General features: G+C 49.6%; 1 protein-coding gene across 3 annotated transcripts in view; it reads left to right on the forward strand.

Annotated features, from left to right (window-relative positions):
• Positions 1 to 15,995, forward strand: part of LOC146829515 (UDP-N-acetylglucosamine transferase subunit ALG13-like) — a 1,246,203-nt gene that overhangs the window by 1,093,569 nt on the left and 136,639 nt on the right. For all 3 annotated transcript variants that reach the window (XM_085608211.1, XM_085608212.1, XM_085608213.1), the window contains one exon: positions 2,027 to 2,067. In XM_085608211.1, coding sequence (XP_085464337.1) covers positions 2,027 to 2,067 — 41 coding nt within the window. The remainder of the gene's footprint in view (positions 1 to 2,026; positions 2,068 to 15,995) is intronic.

Consider the following 15,995-nt stretch of genomic DNA (forward strand, 5'->3'; position numbering starts at 1 on the left):
CACCCTCTGCAAGATGTGATGCCTCCTTTCCATCCAAATGCTTCTGCTTATTTCTTCATTGTCTAGTGCTCCGTGTTTCCCGGGGATTTGTCCATAAGCTCCTCTCTGACAATCAGGACATAATTCTTATGTACAAATCTCTTTGAAAAAGTTCCACTCCATAGATGGTAGAGATGATGGTACACTACATAGATGGTAGAGATTATGGTAATGGTCTACTTCACCTGCACAACATACTTTGCCCATCTCATGTTCTGTTTAGTGTCTGTCCTGCTTCCCAAGGTACGAACTTCACTACCACATACAATGCCATTGTCTCTAGGAGATACTAGTAATTCGCAAGTCATCACCAATGTTGTTCTTCATCCTACTTTTCTTTGGCTGCTCTTTGTACATCCCCCTGTTATATATTTTTTGTGGGTTATACTGATGTTTATGTATTTACAATATCTATTGTGTAAAAACCCATTCCAGGGTTCGCAATCTGCTTTTGCGATCCAGCCACTAACCATCCTCCAGCTCCCAAAGAGCAAATTCACGATTCTAAAAGGTTAGAGATTCCGTGTCTTGGACTCTATCCTAGACCACATTTCCCTTTCATGTTAGATTACTTACAACTGTTATTTAATTCCGCCAGCCAAATATCTAGGAACAATTTGGGTAATATATCATGTAAAATGAGATTACAATTTAAGAAGGAAATTAACATCACCACATTGTTTGTGTGGTTTAGGGTTTGGGTAATGGGGTTATTTGCATCTTGGTACAATTGTTATGTAACTAATATTATGTCTGTTGTGGGATGTATTGTAGTGTCAGTGATATTTAGCAGTAGCACGTGTCATTGGTTATATACCCTATATGTATGTTATACGCAAACAACATGCAGTCACTTCTTCCTACAGAGTGAATAAACAGGTGCTGTGCTTGGTTAATGGAAGCAGCTGTTTTGGGTGGTAAATGCGATGTGCAGCCTCCCATTGGTCACATTTATTGATAATGTTGTCCCGGCTGATTGGTAGTTTAGCATTGTGTTTCACCTTGCATGGGTTGGATCTGGCTGGCACCTTGCAAGGGGCAGCAGTATGATTCACCAGTTGGACAAATTGTAATGCTTGAAGTCTGCTTTTGCTGGGCTATTGGAAGAAATTGCTGATAAGTCAGTTTTGAGAGAGCATCTGTGAAGGTTAGTACAGTAAGCAATGATGGACCTTCTGAGGGTTGTATGATAGAGACACGCATGGTTAAACCACGCGTGCCTCTACCACGGAGCCCAAACCACGAATGCGTCTTAACAACTCATTCCTTAACCATGCGCTTTTGTGGTATAGGTATGAATAGTAAGGGGGTATGTGTGGCTAAGGTCACCACTACCCCGGCGCCCCCCCTACCCTGTGCTGTCTGCAAAACTACCAATCTACCCATTCCCCTGCCCTAAGGCCTACTCTGAACCTTCCCCCTCCCCACTGCCTAAAAACTACCCCGACTACCATTTCCCTGCTGTAAGGCCTAAAACCATGCCACTTTACATACACTACCCCGACCCCCACCCCGTGCTGTTCTTAAAACTACTCCAACCCCTTCTACTGCCCTGAAACCTACCCCAGCCCTTAAAACTACCCTGACTACCCATTCCCTCACAACCCCCCCCCCCCAGCCCCACTCACCTCACCGCGGCTCTTCCTGCTTCCGCCTTCACCACAGCAGCAGCAGGTAGACCGTGCACTGCCTTAACCTCACGTATGCGTGGTTTGAGGCAAGCGTGGTTGAACTTGCGTAGTCAGAACACAAGCGGTTAGAAGACCGCAGTGTTATGGCGGTTGTCCCCCTTCTGAGCACTGGCCTGGAAGAGTAAAGGTTTATTCATTGTATCCAAGAAATAGGTATACCGTCTTAACAATTCATTTGAAACCATAAACTGGAGGACAAATGTCCTTTTTTTTGGGGGGGGAGCTGGGTGGTAAGTGAGACAAAATGGACAGTGTAAGCAATTTTGATACTAACTTTGTACGCTTTTCCATTTCAGACACAAAGATTTTGCAGTATTACTTCAATCTTGGATTGCAGGTCAGTGCTTAAGTAACATGTTGCATGTGGTGTTCCAGTGCTTTTATTTAATCTTCCTAAAGAAATATTTGAAGCACTGTAGCAAACTATTGGATTTTTCCACATGGTTTCCACAATGATTGGCCCAGGAGCTGTAAGCATTGCAGGCGTTCCCAGAAGCCAGGGTATCCAATTTGAGATGGTCCGTCAGTTTTTAAAGTGTATATATCACTTCCCCCTCCCCTCCCTCATTCAAGTTGAAAGTCTGAAACATATTCAAAGGGTATACAAATCTCCCCATCACAAACTAAATGCAGCATGGTGAGAAACCTTTTACAGACACATACAGCAATACTACAGCTACACTTCAGAGATTTCACCGAGTGAGAAAGAAGACATGTTATAGAAATCTTCTGATCTCAGATTGCTGCTATGATAACCTAAAATCATTTTCAGTTAAATTGATGAAATATCTATAAACATGAAAACTACAGGAATAGCAATATGCACTGTCCTGTACCGTGCAGTTATCAACCACTACAAACCTGCATGACTTATCACTCCAATATTATTTTCAAATATTCCCAAAAATCTACTATCTGAAAGAAACACGTTAGTTAGATTCCTCACCTTAGAATATCCCCAGGCGTCAGACTGGATCCGGAAGATTTTTCGTCAGCAATACCCCTTGCGCGTCGCTAGGCGTCGTCTGCGGCTCCGCGTCCGTCGTCGGCGTCGTGCGCCGGAATGACGTCGGAGTACTTAGACGCCGCCCTCGTGCGCTGACGTCAGTTCTTCTTTTTTCCGCGCCAGTAAGCGCAGATCCGGGAGAGCTACCCCACTTAGTCAATTTTTGACTAACTTTTTGATCCTTTTTGATCCTGTCTCGACTCCGGTGCCGGTAGGATGCCTGGTTTTAAAGCCTGTGCTGACTGTAACCGCTTGATGTCGGTTACGGACCATCACCGCCGGTGCCTTTACTGCTTGGGCCTCGATCACGACGCGGCGTCGTGCTCGGACTGCAAGGCCCTGACCTCGAAGGCTAGACGGGAGCGGTCCCGTAAGCTTCTCGAGATTCGCCACTCGGCTCCGCGCGCCTCTCGATCCCGGTCTAGGAGGAGGTCCAAGGATCGGTCGCGGAGCCGCAGCCGACGTCACCATCGGTCGTCGGGATCCAAGTCTTCGGGTAAGTCGAAGCATTCCAAGAAGTCCAAGAGGCGACACCGCTCTTCGGACTCCCCTCGCCGGTCACGCGACTCGGCCGAGGGTCAGGGTGGTTCCACCCCCGCGGCTCCGACGGAGCCGCAGGTGCCGCGCACGTCCCCATACCCTCCGGTCCCTGGGACTGACGCGACGCCGGCGGAAGTCAGTGCCTTCCTCTCGGCCATGAGGAACCTGGCTCCGCCGTCGGCGCCCGCTGGTGCGCCTTCGGGCCCCGCGGACCCGACTGGGCTGCCTTGCCTGCCGGTGGCTCCGGCGCCGTTGACGGCTCCGGCCTCGACGCTGCAAGCGCCCGAGGGACCCGTTCTCGAGTCCCCGCCGACGCCGGTACCACCCCCGACGTCGACTCGGCTCGACGTCGAGCCCCGGTTCAGTCCCACTCCGGGCCCGGCGCCGGTACGGCGTCGACGGACGCCGCGATCGGCGCCGCTAGAGACACATTATGTCTACCACCCGGCTCCGTTACTTTCTCCTGTATACCAGGAATCGGATGATGGGGACAACTGGGAGGGATCCGAGGATCCTATGGCTGTTCAGGCTCAACTGTCCCAGGACTGGGCAGATGAACTGGGGGAGGCCAGTGGCCTGGATACCTCTCCAGACACTGGATTTGTCTCTCCTCCGACTGTGGCTTCGGAGGAGGGCGCTGCTTTCTCTGTGGTGCTGCGCAAGGCGGCCGCAGCCCTTGGGCTCGAGCTGCCTGCCGTGGCTGTGAGGACTAACGTCCTTACTGAGGTGCTTCAGTCTGCAGCAAGCTCCACTGAGCCTCTGCTGCAATTCAATGAGGCCCTCATTCACGTTCTGCAGGGCACCTGGTCCAAGCCCTCCACAGTTCCTCCTGTGGACAGGAACGTCGCCAGGCGCCACCGCCCTGCTCCGGGCGACCCCAGTTTTCTGTCCCAACACCCTACCCCTGAGAGCCTGATTATCCAGGCCTCCACCTCCCAATCCTCTTTCCCGACCGCCCCGCCGGACCGGGATTCCAAGAGACTGGAACAGTTTGGCAAGAAGCTGTTCTCCTCCCTTAGTTTGGGCCTGCGGTCTTTGAACACCGCTTGTCTCTTGGACCGTTATTCCCAGTCTCTGTGGGATGCGGTGGAGGACGCGCTGCCCCTGTGTCCGGAGGAGGTCCGGACACGACTTACCCAGGCTCTGGCCGATGGGAGGGATGCCGCGCGACATGCTATACGATGTGGGCTTGACACCACGGACTCGCTGGGTAGGGCCATTTCTACCACAGTGGCGCTTAGGCGTCACGCCTGGCTGCGGTCCACGTCATTTTCGGGCGATGTCCAGAGCACTCTCATGGACATGCCCTTTGATGGCACTCGCCTTTTTGGCGAGAAAGCGGACAGTGCTCTGAATCGCTTTAAGGACTTCCGGGCTACGGCCAAGTCCTTGGGCCTCTCGGCCCCACGGTCGCAAACTTCCGCCTTTCGCCCCTTTCGTGGCCAAGGAAGGGGTGCCTCCTCACGTGCGCCTAGCCACCAGCCGCAGAACCAACCTGCGCGCGGTCGCGGACGTGGTTTCCGCCGAGGCGGTTCTGGAGGACGACAAGGTCAGCCCACATCCACCCCGGCAGCATCCGCCTCAAAGCCTTCCTAGTCCAAGCTTTCAGGCCCATTCCACGCCAGTGGGCGGCAGAGTTCGCCATCACCTGCTCCACTGGCGGTCCATCACATCGGACAGGTGGGTGCTGCAAATCGTCCGAAGGGGCTACTCCCTCCCCTTCGAGACGACCCCTCCAGCCATGCCACCGCAGCACCACCGTATCTCGGGGGATCATTTGAATCTTCTCCACGAGGAAGTTTTGGCCCTCTTGGCCAAGGGGGCCGTCGAGCGCGTTCCGAGCCCAGAAGTAGGTTGTGGTTGTTATTCCCACTACTTTCTGGTTCCCAAGAAGGGCAAAGGGGGCCTACGCCCTATCTTGGACCTCCAGAACGTCAATGCCTTCCTCCGGAAGGAAAGGTTCAAGATGTTAACTTTGGCTCAGGTTCTAGCTGCCCTAGACCCCGGAGACTGGATGGTAGCGTTGGACTTGCAGGACGCATATTTCCACATCCCCGTCCTGCCGGCCCACCGGCGTTACCTGCGGTTCACGGTGGGCCCAGAGCACTTTCAGTTTACCGTGCTCCCCTTCGGCCTCACCAGTGCCCCTCGGGTGTTCACGAAAGTGATGGCGGTGGTCGCAGCTCATCTGCGCAGATCAGGGGTTCCAGTCTTCCCCTATCTCGACGACTGGTTGTTGAAGGCGGGCTCGCCCCAGACAGTCGTCTCCCACCTCCAGGCTACGGCGGATCTCCTGCATTTGCTGGGATTTTCCATCAACGTGCCGAAGTCACACCTGAGTCCCTCTCAGAAGCTCCTCTTCATCGGAGCGGTTCTCGATTCGGCGCAGTTCCGGGTCCATCCACCGGAACAGCGGGTCTGGGATATACAGGCCCTGATTCCCATCTTTCGGCCTCTATCCTGGGTTTCGGTCCGGCTAGTGTTGCGGCTTCTGGGGCTGATGGCCTCCTGCATCCTACTAGTGCATCACGCCAGGCGGCGCATGCGGGCTCTGCAGTGGGACCTGAAGTTTCAGTGGGCCCAGCATCACGGCAACCTGTCCGACCATGTCTTGATCTCGGAGGGCACTGCACAGCAGTTGCATTGGTGGCTCACGGACTGCGATTGGGTCAAGGGCAAGAGCCTCTCCCTTCCCCAACCGGAGCATGTCGTAGTGACGGATGCGTCCCTCCTGGGATGGGGTGGCCATATGGGAGAGGCGGAGATCAGAGGCCTCTGGTCTCCGGCGGAGTCTCGTCTCCACATCAACCTGTTGGAGTTGAGAGCGATCCGACTTGCACTGAAAGCCTTCCTTCCCTCTGTCAGGGGAAGTGTTGTGCAGGTGTTCACGGACAACACCACCGCCATGTGGTATTGCAACAAACAGGGCGGGGTGGGGTCGTGGACCCTTTGTCAGGAGGCTCTGCGCCTCTGGACATGGCTGGAAAACCAGGGCGTCACCCTAGTGGTTCAACATCTGGCGGGCTCTCTGAACGCCAGAGCAGACAAACTCAGCCGCCGGTGCATGATGGATCACGAATGGCGTCTGAACTCCGAAGTGGCGCAAGGTCTCTTTCAGCAGTGGGGAGAGCCTTGGTTAGATCTATTCGCCACCGAAGAGAACGCGCAATGTCAGCAGTTCTGTGCGTTGGATTTTCCAAGGCGGCACTCGCTCGACGACGCTTTTCGTCACGAGAGGAGTTGGGTTCTGTTGTATGCCTTTCCGCCTATACCACTTCTGCCCAGAGTGCTGAAGAAGATCAGGCACGACCGGGCCCAAGTCATCTTGGTGGCTCCGGATTGGGCACGAAGGTACTGGTATCCCGAGCTACTCAGTATGTTGACCGATCCTCCGATACGTCTGCCCCTTCGGGAGGATCTTCTGTCGCAGCAGCAGGGGACGGTCCTCCACCCGAACCTGTCCAGCCTCCACCTCCATGCGTGGAGATTGATCGGCGGCAGTTGATGCCATTTGACTTGCCTCCTGAAGTCTGTGATATCATTCTGGCAGCCAGGCGTCCCTCCACAAAGACGGTATACGCCTGCCGGTGGAACAAATTTGTGGCATGGTGCACAGCAAAGGCTGTGGATCCCCTTTCCGCCCCTCTTTCTGAGGTTCTACTGTTTCTTCTTTCTTTGGCCCGGCAGGGCTCTGCCCTGGGCACCCTGAAAGGTTATCTTGCTGCCATCTCTGCCTTCTTGCGGCTTCCTGATCAGCCTTTTCTTTTCAAGTCCCCTGTAGTTACACGCTTTCTAAAGGGCATTACTCACACGTTCCCTCCTGTCCCTTTTGTAATGCCTCAGTGGGACTTGAATCTTGTTCTCACATTTCTAATGTGCGCTCCCTTTGAGCCTCTTCATAATTGTCCTCTTCGTCTGCTGACGCTTAAGACTGCTTTTCTGGTAGCCATCACCTCGGCTAGACGGGTGAGTGAGCTCCAGGCTTTATCTTCAAAGCCTCCTTTTCTCTCTGTTCATCCGGACAAGGTTGTACTTCGGCCTCGTCCCTCCTTTCTTCCGAAAGTGGTGACTCCATTTCATCTTGGGCAGTCTGTCACCTTGCCCACCTTCTTTCCGCCTCCGCATCCTTCCAAAGAGGAAGAGAGGCTCCACCGTCTGGACCCAAAACGTGCGCTCTCCTTTTATTTGGACCGCACAAAGCAGTTCCGGGTGGACGACCAACTTTTCGTTGGATACGTGGGTGCTAAGAAGGGGAAAGCTGTGCACAAACGGACCATCTCTCGGTGGGTCGTTTTGTGCATCAAAATTTGTTACTCCTTGGCAAAAAAGGACCCTCCTGTTGGGCTGCGCGCCCACTCTACTCGGGCCACAGCGGCTACTACTGCTTTGGGACGGGGTGTCCCTTTGCAGGACATCTGTCAGGCGGCGACGTGGGCTTCGCTACACACGTTTGCCAGGCATTATTGCCTTGACAGCCAAGTCCGGAGGGATGGCTTCTTTGGCCGTTCTGTCCTCCAGGACTTTCTGGTGTGATCTTGGTTCGCAGACCCACCACCGGGGATGGTATTGCTTGGGTATCTATTCTAAGGTGAGGAATCTAACTAACGTGTTTCTTTCAGATGAACAAGTTACTTACCTTCGGTAACGATGTATCTGTAAGAAATATTAGTTAGTTAGATTCCTCACCGACCCACCCATCCTCCCCGTTCCGCGAACTGACATCTAGGGTTAAGGTTATCCTTTTCAGGCTCCTAGATTTTATTTTTGGCACCAGTGTCGGTCTTTGCATGGCTCTGCGTTCCTGGCGCGGAAAGCTATGTACAAGAACTGACGTCAGCGCGCGAGGGCGGCGTCTAAGTACTCCGTCGACGTCATTCCGGCGCACGACGCCGACGACGGACGCGGAGCCGCAGACGACGCCTAGCGATGCGCAAGGGGTATTGCTGACGAAAAATCTTCCGGATCCAGTCTGACGCCTGGGGATATTCTAAGGTGAGGAATCTAACTAACTAATGTTTCTTACAGATACATCGTTACCGAAGGTAAGTAACTTGTTCTTTCAGTTGCTGGCAATACACTCATTTTGCAATGAAGTTAACCCCTTCGCTGCGGCGGGAATTCCGCCGCAGCGCTGGGGGGGGTGTTTGGGGGCAGCGCGGTGGCGCTGTGCTCATGACGGAGCCACTCCGTCATGAGCCACGGTTGAGCTGTGCTCATGACGGAGTGGTTCCTTCATGACTCCGCCCACTGCGCTAATCGCCCGCACAGGCGGGGAATCAGCGCAGCGTGGGAGGAGCGGCGGCCAATGGCCGCGGCATGACGGAACCACTCCGGCATGAGCACACGGCACCCGTGGCTCATGACGGAGTGGCTCCGTCATGAGCGCTGAAGGGGTTAAAATACTATGTTTAGATAAATACACTGATTTCCCCTAAACAAACGTGTGTTATTTTCAGAAACAAAATAATATTAGTGTTGCAAATACCACATGTTCATTTTCAAGTAATTGTGTTTTTGTCTCCAAACATGGCTTGTCATTTTTCTGGAGTATTCATGTACTACTTCCATACATGGGTGATCCTGGTCTTGGATGATGCATTCAAGTCAGAATATGTTCATTATGTGACAGGGATGCCCACCACCATTATACGTGTGACCCAGCATGCTAAGAATATCCATAATATGTTAAAAACAGGACACCATTATTCCAGGGGTAGCCAAATGCCACAATATACCAGTGTTGGCATGATGCCAGCAGCACCCCCAGACAGCTAAAAGCAGAGCCATGTTACAAGAGCACTCCTCACTGGAGACAAGCCAACACTTCTGTCAACAAAGTTTTCACTTTTATTTGCCCCCATTTTATTGCCTCGTAATTTGGAGAGGCCAGCATGTCTCATTTTCTTTTTTTTAATTGTGCATGTGGGTACTTTATTTGAATTTGTATTCTAGTTCCTTGTGCTCCTTTTCACTTTGCTATTTGCAATTAAACTCTACATCAAAAAAGCGCAGGTAGAGCTGCTGGACTGCAAGGCCTTTACTTTTGGCCTTCTTTTTCCCCCCCTTACTTCTGGGCAATCCTGCAGACTCTTGGTGACCGTACCCACTACCAATGATGCCTAACAGCTGCTTCAAAGTCCAGTTCTGGTACTGCCTCGCTTTAGGCTGGGCTCTGTGCCTGCAATACTACAGATAATCTCCATTTTTTGTTACACTCGAGACTGGATTATTAAGCTTTCCTGGATACTCCTGTCTTCAGTTTGCCTTCTGTTGTCCACCACACCTTTGGAGGAGCTGGAACCTTCAAGTTTGTTTCAGCCAGCTCCAGATACTGATGGCTTCCATTCTGATTATTGTGTTACTGACTGCATTCAGTGTATTACAGGGTCTGTGTGCAAATGCAAAACAGTAGTTGGAGTTTATTCTTGACAACAATCCTGGTCTCTTTCGCGAGGGAAGCCTGTTTCAATTGTGCTTCTAGTCTTGAATCTTTCCCTTCTCAGCACTCACAAAATCACAAGCCTAGACAGATCTACATACTATGGACCTAATTTAAGTTTTGACAGATGGTGTTCAGTCCATCAGGTTTGTGAAGATTACCACCTCTCAGCCACATTGACTACATTCTGCCAGATTTTGAGATGACTGCAGACAGCTTTATTCTCTGTCCATCGAAAGGAACCGCTGTTACATTTGGTAAACGGGCACAGTTAGTTTTGAAGGCCGTTCTCCAAACTTTTCTGACATTCTGTTTTTGAGAAACGAACTCCCAAAGTGTAAGTGTTCCTGGGAAAACCACAAACTAATGACCCCCTATACCGTGGGAGGTTTCTCCCAGGGTGTATAGGTGTTATTATTTTTTTCTGTCCTTCACCACCTGTTTTTTCCTGACGGACAGAAAAAAAGACATTATACCATCCACCCTGACTAGGGTGGGCGGTGTACTGTCCTTCCTCTGACTGCCTCTACTCACATGGGTCATCAGAGCAAGCTTTACGTTGACCAAAATTCGAAAGACTGTCCTTATTAAAATGGGGTGAGTGAACCAAGGGTTTGCCTCGGAGGGCACTCGGACGCTTTTGCGATGGAATACCATACTCACCAAGCTCTAAATCAAGTCTCTGAGTGTGTGGACTAACAACTATTATAACAAATTTCAGGCTCCCCATGCACCACCTTTATTTTAGGTGAGGTGCTTTTGCTTCAAGTAAATTATTCGGTTTAGTCTACCTCTACTTTTGTCATGTTTTCACAAACTCTAGGACATGGTGAGCGAGATGTTGCCCACCCCTAATGGCTTCACTGAAACCAGGAGTGTTTGGCCAGTGTGAGATTTATCAAACCAGGTACTCGGAGGTCACCTCAGAGGTGCTGCCTGAAAACCTCCGACCATGGTGTGGTCACTACCCAGCTTTATGCCGCCTGCCCCACACAGACCTGTTTCCAGACCCCTAGGTGAAGAGCCTTTGCTCTCTGGGACCAGAAACAATGCACATCCTAGCCAGAAATGTCACACCTCCGCTCCCCAGGATGTGCCAGTGCTCGAAGAAACATCTTCAAAGGCCTGCTGCCTTTGTAATGCAGCCCTCAGTCTCTGCTGCTAGAAGTAGATGGCGGCCTCTGGTTTACACCCCCACTTTGGGTGGCAAAATCATTGGGAAAACTTAAGAAAACTAGGAGGTGTACCCACCCTTGCCAACTTCACCCCTCAGGCGGAGGAGGCAAAGTTAAGCACACTTTTCAGTCCCCTCCACCTTGAAGATTAAGGGACACCTCCAATTAGAGCTAGGTCTATGCCCCCTCTCACAGCAGGTTGGCTTAATAGTGGGTGAAGTCTCCCTAGGTAAGGAGCCCATTGGCCCTACATACTACTACTCTCAAACGCCACCTACATTTAGTATTTAGGAGACTCTCCCAGACCTAGAAACTAGATCTGCAACTACATAAGAAGAAATCCCTGCAGAGAAAACGACTGCCTAAGCCCCAGCACTACCGACCTGTCTCCAGCTTCGACGAACCTGTGACCTGTCTTGCAGCCTGCGAACTCTGAAAACCCTGAGAAGACGGCTGCCTTCGAAGAGACTCCAATCTCCAGAGGACAGCGGTCCTGTCCAGAAAAACCTACTCCAAGGACCCCGGATTCAGGCTGATCTGCATCGCCTGCCCACTCTGCACCCAACACCTACGGCCTGAGTGAGTGGCTCACCTGTGCAATGAAGAATCCCCAGTGATCCTGACCTCAAGGTCAGAATTGGCTGACCTTGCCTGATCTCCACGACTGCGCCTGCAGTGTGAATCCAGAGGCTCCCCCTGACCGTGACCGGCTCTGGTAAAAAGACTCTTAACGTCTAAAGGCACCCCTGCAACTGAAGCCCATGGGCCTCGGTAAGCTGAACCAATGGTGCCCCTACAACCCCCTACATCTCTACTTATCTCTACTGTTAGCCTCCTACAACCTCCGGTGCAACGCCTGCAGCCTGTTTGCGTAAAGAAGAATCCCCATTTAAAAGGATTGGGTGCCCGGAGGTGATTTTGCACCCTGCACCTGGCTGCCCCTGTACCGCTGCTGGTGTATGTTTGTTGCTGGCTTGTGCCCCTCCCTCCCCTCCCCTGTGCTGGTCTTAATTCCAAAAACTTGGCCCCTGCAACCGATCCACGTACCTGCAAGCAGTGTGGCTCCAGGCACCCCCCAGTCTCCATTGAAACGCACTGAGACAAACTCATACTTTGACCTCTGCACCCGGCCACCCCTATGCCGCTGGTGGTGCAGTTTTGGTACTCACCTGACCCTTGCTGACGTTTGGGCCTGAAGACTGGATTTGTAACTGTTAAACTGCATTATTGTTTTTCCATAGGATAACATTAAACTGCTTCACAAATATTCTGTCAACTTTTGAAAGTGAAAAGTATTTTTATTTAAAAATGTACTTGCCTTATTAGAAGATCTTGGTCTTAAAACAAATCTGAAACAAACCTTATTTTTCCAAAATTGGTGTGGATCTCCTTTTTGAGCCGTGTGTTCATTATTGGTCAATCTTGTGCAATAAATGTCTTAGACTACTCTGTGTTGGGCCCAAGACTGCTCGCCACACTACCACTTATAGAGCACCTTGGGTTTTACATTGAGCCCTGTACACTTTTGGGAACCCCCTGAACTCTGTGCACAGTATACCCACCTAGTGGGCATACCATATACAGAGCCAACTTCCTACAATCTGGTTATATTACTTTATTGCATAGATCAAATGGTAAGCCTTACTAATGTCTAGTAACATCTCCCTCTTCAACATTGCATTATTTATTGTTGTATTTATTCCGGGATTTGCAGATGAGGCGTGTCCAAGTTTACTGTAATTCTAGACCATATCAGAGCTGTACACTTGTCAAAAAACAAGCATTACAGATAACTTTAAATTTTCTTCTTCAGCTTCATCCAGATTACACAATGGTAAAAGGATTGCAATTGTTAAAATAAGTTGTGAACACCAGAGAGAGAACTGTATTTGTCCATTGTCTTCTATTGGAATTGACAAAATTTAAAGCAGGAGGAATTTTCTTTCTTCTATTTTAAAATGTTTATTTTTTAAAACTGTGCTAGAGGAGCAGATAAAAGCACCATACAGAAATTTGTAGTCCAACCCCAGTGACTGCATAGTAATAACCCTGAACAGCCATCCCCACCCCCTCCCCAGACACCCGTCGACCAGAACCGATTCCATAGCAGAACTGAGCACCATATTGTGAACATCAGCATATACCGGCACACCCATCCTCATCAGGGCACTTCCTGTCCTGGTCTCCCACTGCAGGGAGGTAAGTGTTGACCTACTACAAATATCTAGCTCAAAATTGCAGTGTCATTCCCAGTCCCCCTGTTTCTTGAAGTCTGCAGTACCTGGGAAGGAGTTGGGGGGGGGGGGTGTTAAGGTGGGCTCAATCAGGAAATAAGCCTTACATTTCTTTTTTCCAAGATGTGTTCCACCTTTGCATAGTAAAACACACCCAGTTTGCTATAACCCATTCACTTGTGCCACTTTGAACCCCACCATCCCCCTCTCATGAACTACGCAGAGTAGCTTGATGAAGAATTAACATGCTGCTATTTATTAACCTTAAATCATCGCCAACTGCTTGCAGGCAAACCAGATTTATAATCGGTGTTTCATCTCAGTAAAATAAGCATGTTAAAGAATGATAATCTGCTTGTCCTTACTAGCCAGTTCCAGCCATGCCTTCCCTGCAATTCCCCCTTTTGAGATGTGGTTACACTTATCCTTCTAGCAGGAAATTCTCTATGATGCAAACCATAACGCAGAATGAGTCCAGTCTTTCCCATTATTACTCTCCTTTTTGGCCCTGTGCCTCTTTTTTTCACCTCCCTCGGTGCATCATATCAAACCCCATATGCTTGATATCCAGCAGTGAAAATATGCAAAGAAATGTTGCATCGGATCCGCTCCTTCACGAAGGGCAAAATAAGGCTTGCTAATACTGTTTCTTTTACCATCATTGAGGTTCCCTCGAAAAAGACGCTTTAAGATATGCAATGGCTGGCTGACTGGCTCCTCAGTCTTGGATTAATCCCCCCAACCACATTCTGGCTACTGGGCATTCACAACTCTTGCTGCTGTGGTGTGATGCTGTGGCCTTTCTGGATCCCCAAGCGTTTATTTCAAACACTGCTAAAGCTTTATAGTCTCACCCGCCCCTCTCCACCGTATCCTGCGTGTTGTAGGTGTATCCTTGAGATGGCAGCTGGCCCCTTGTGTGCAAGCCCCACGAGTACAGTGCGATAGACCTGCTAAGGGTTATAGTACTAATCATTGAAATAAATAAATAATGAAGAGTAGGGAAAATTAGCCATTGGCAACAGTATTTCCATCTTAAATTATTTTTTTTAGGACGCCCAATTTGCAAAAGTAGTAATAAACAGTTTTGTTTGTTTGACCCTTCTGGTCACAGGATATATAAGGTTTATAGGTCCTCCAAACAGGACTCTCAGAGCCAACAACTGAACTGGAAATTATTTATTTTTGTGTACCGATCATAAAGCAAATCATATGGCAAATTATAATTAATGAAAAATGGGTAATGAAGGAAACCTATATATTTCTGAAATGCGCACAAAATACTAAACTTAGCCTGTATTATACCTGCTGCTATTTATTATTTATCATTTGTGATTTCACTTTATGTTGGAAGCCAATAAAAAGAATAGAAAAAAAATACTAACCTTAGGGTAAATTTTTATTTGTACACGTCTGAATTAGGGGTTACCAATTCAATCGTGCTTCAGAAAGCATTTGCAAAATGTCTTCTTTCTTGCACTTGTCCAGATAAAAGCTGTACCACACTTGTGTGGGTGGGCCTACCAACCTTATTTTGCAATGGGAGTTTGAGCATGGGCTTGGATGCCACCCAAGGAAACCTATTAAATCCTGATATTACTGAACACTACCCAGCAGAAAATAGAGACTGGTGTGCCTTGCATGGATCACATGATGTTTTGTTAACCACGATGCCCTTCAACTTAAAAATGTGGCAAAAACATGCATTTACCTCACATTTTTGTGTGACAAAGCTCTGCAATCTGTGCAGATCCACAAATATTCTATCATGCAGCACTCCCACACTTCCCCCGATAAAATTGGTGCCCTACTTGTGTGATGGGTTCAGATGTTACCGGTGGTAGAAGGTCCTCCCGAAGTGGAAGCCAAAGTAGAGCGAAAGTTCCCTCTGTCCAAATTTCAGAGTCCCAGACCAAGCCCAATCCAGTGCCAACAGTATGCCTTGTGTTCAGTCCTGCACGATCTTCCTAAGAATATGCGGGATAAGAGGCGGAGGTGAAAATGTGCAGATGATCAAAGTCTGTATGCTACCCTAGAGACCCACAAGGAGGAAACTCTAGAGTGCAAAACGGTGGACCATGAACATTTTCAGAGGTAAGGAAAATTTCCGCTAAAGGCACTCCCCATTGGTTGAAGGTTGCTTGACCCATCTGTTAGCCGCTAATCATGGTGGCAAGATGTCTGCTTGGTTTGTCTGCCCTTATGATGAGGAACCCTGCTAGGTGACTAAATAGGGAAATATATTTGAGCTCCAGTTAGTGCCACAGCCTCAACGCTTCCAGACTGAGCGCTTGTGAGTTCACGCTATCCTAGCTGTTGCGGTATGACATGCCAGTCACTTTGTCCCTGAGAGCCTGGATTGACCTGCATCTGAGTGATGGCAGGAATGCCTTTAGGGCCAACCAATTGGCAGGCAGCTCCAGCCGATTTGTGCAGTGATGGTGCTCCAGCAAGGATCAATGGTCCAGGAACTTTACTTCATAGAAGTTACCCACTGTACCCGAGAGACAATTCATCAATATACGCAGTGGCCTCTAGAGGAGGGCAGGCAGGACAGCATGTCACACATTGGACTGGCATATGTTTAGGAAGCCGGCTCTGTATATACTATACCAAAAAGAGGTATAGCGTGCACAGAGTCCAGTGAGTCCCCTAAGGTATGGCAGAGGTTAAAGTAGATAATATCTTACTCTCAATTTAGTTGTAGCTGGGCTGAGCAGTTGGGAAACTATTACTTTAGTTACTTTTTTATTTCTAGGAACCAAGTTGAACTCCGTTAAAGGTAAGTATACTTTTATGCAACACTTTCAAATTACTGGCAACAGGTTTATATAACATCAAACAATACTTTACACATGCATGAAATGCTAC

The sequence above is a fragment of the Triturus cristatus genome, chromosome 5_2 (genome assembly GCF_964204655.1).
Source record: "Triturus cristatus chromosome 5_2, aTriCri1.1, whole genome shotgun sequence".
Lineage (NCBI taxonomy): Eukaryota > Metazoa > Chordata > Amphibia > Caudata > Salamandridae > Triturus > Triturus cristatus.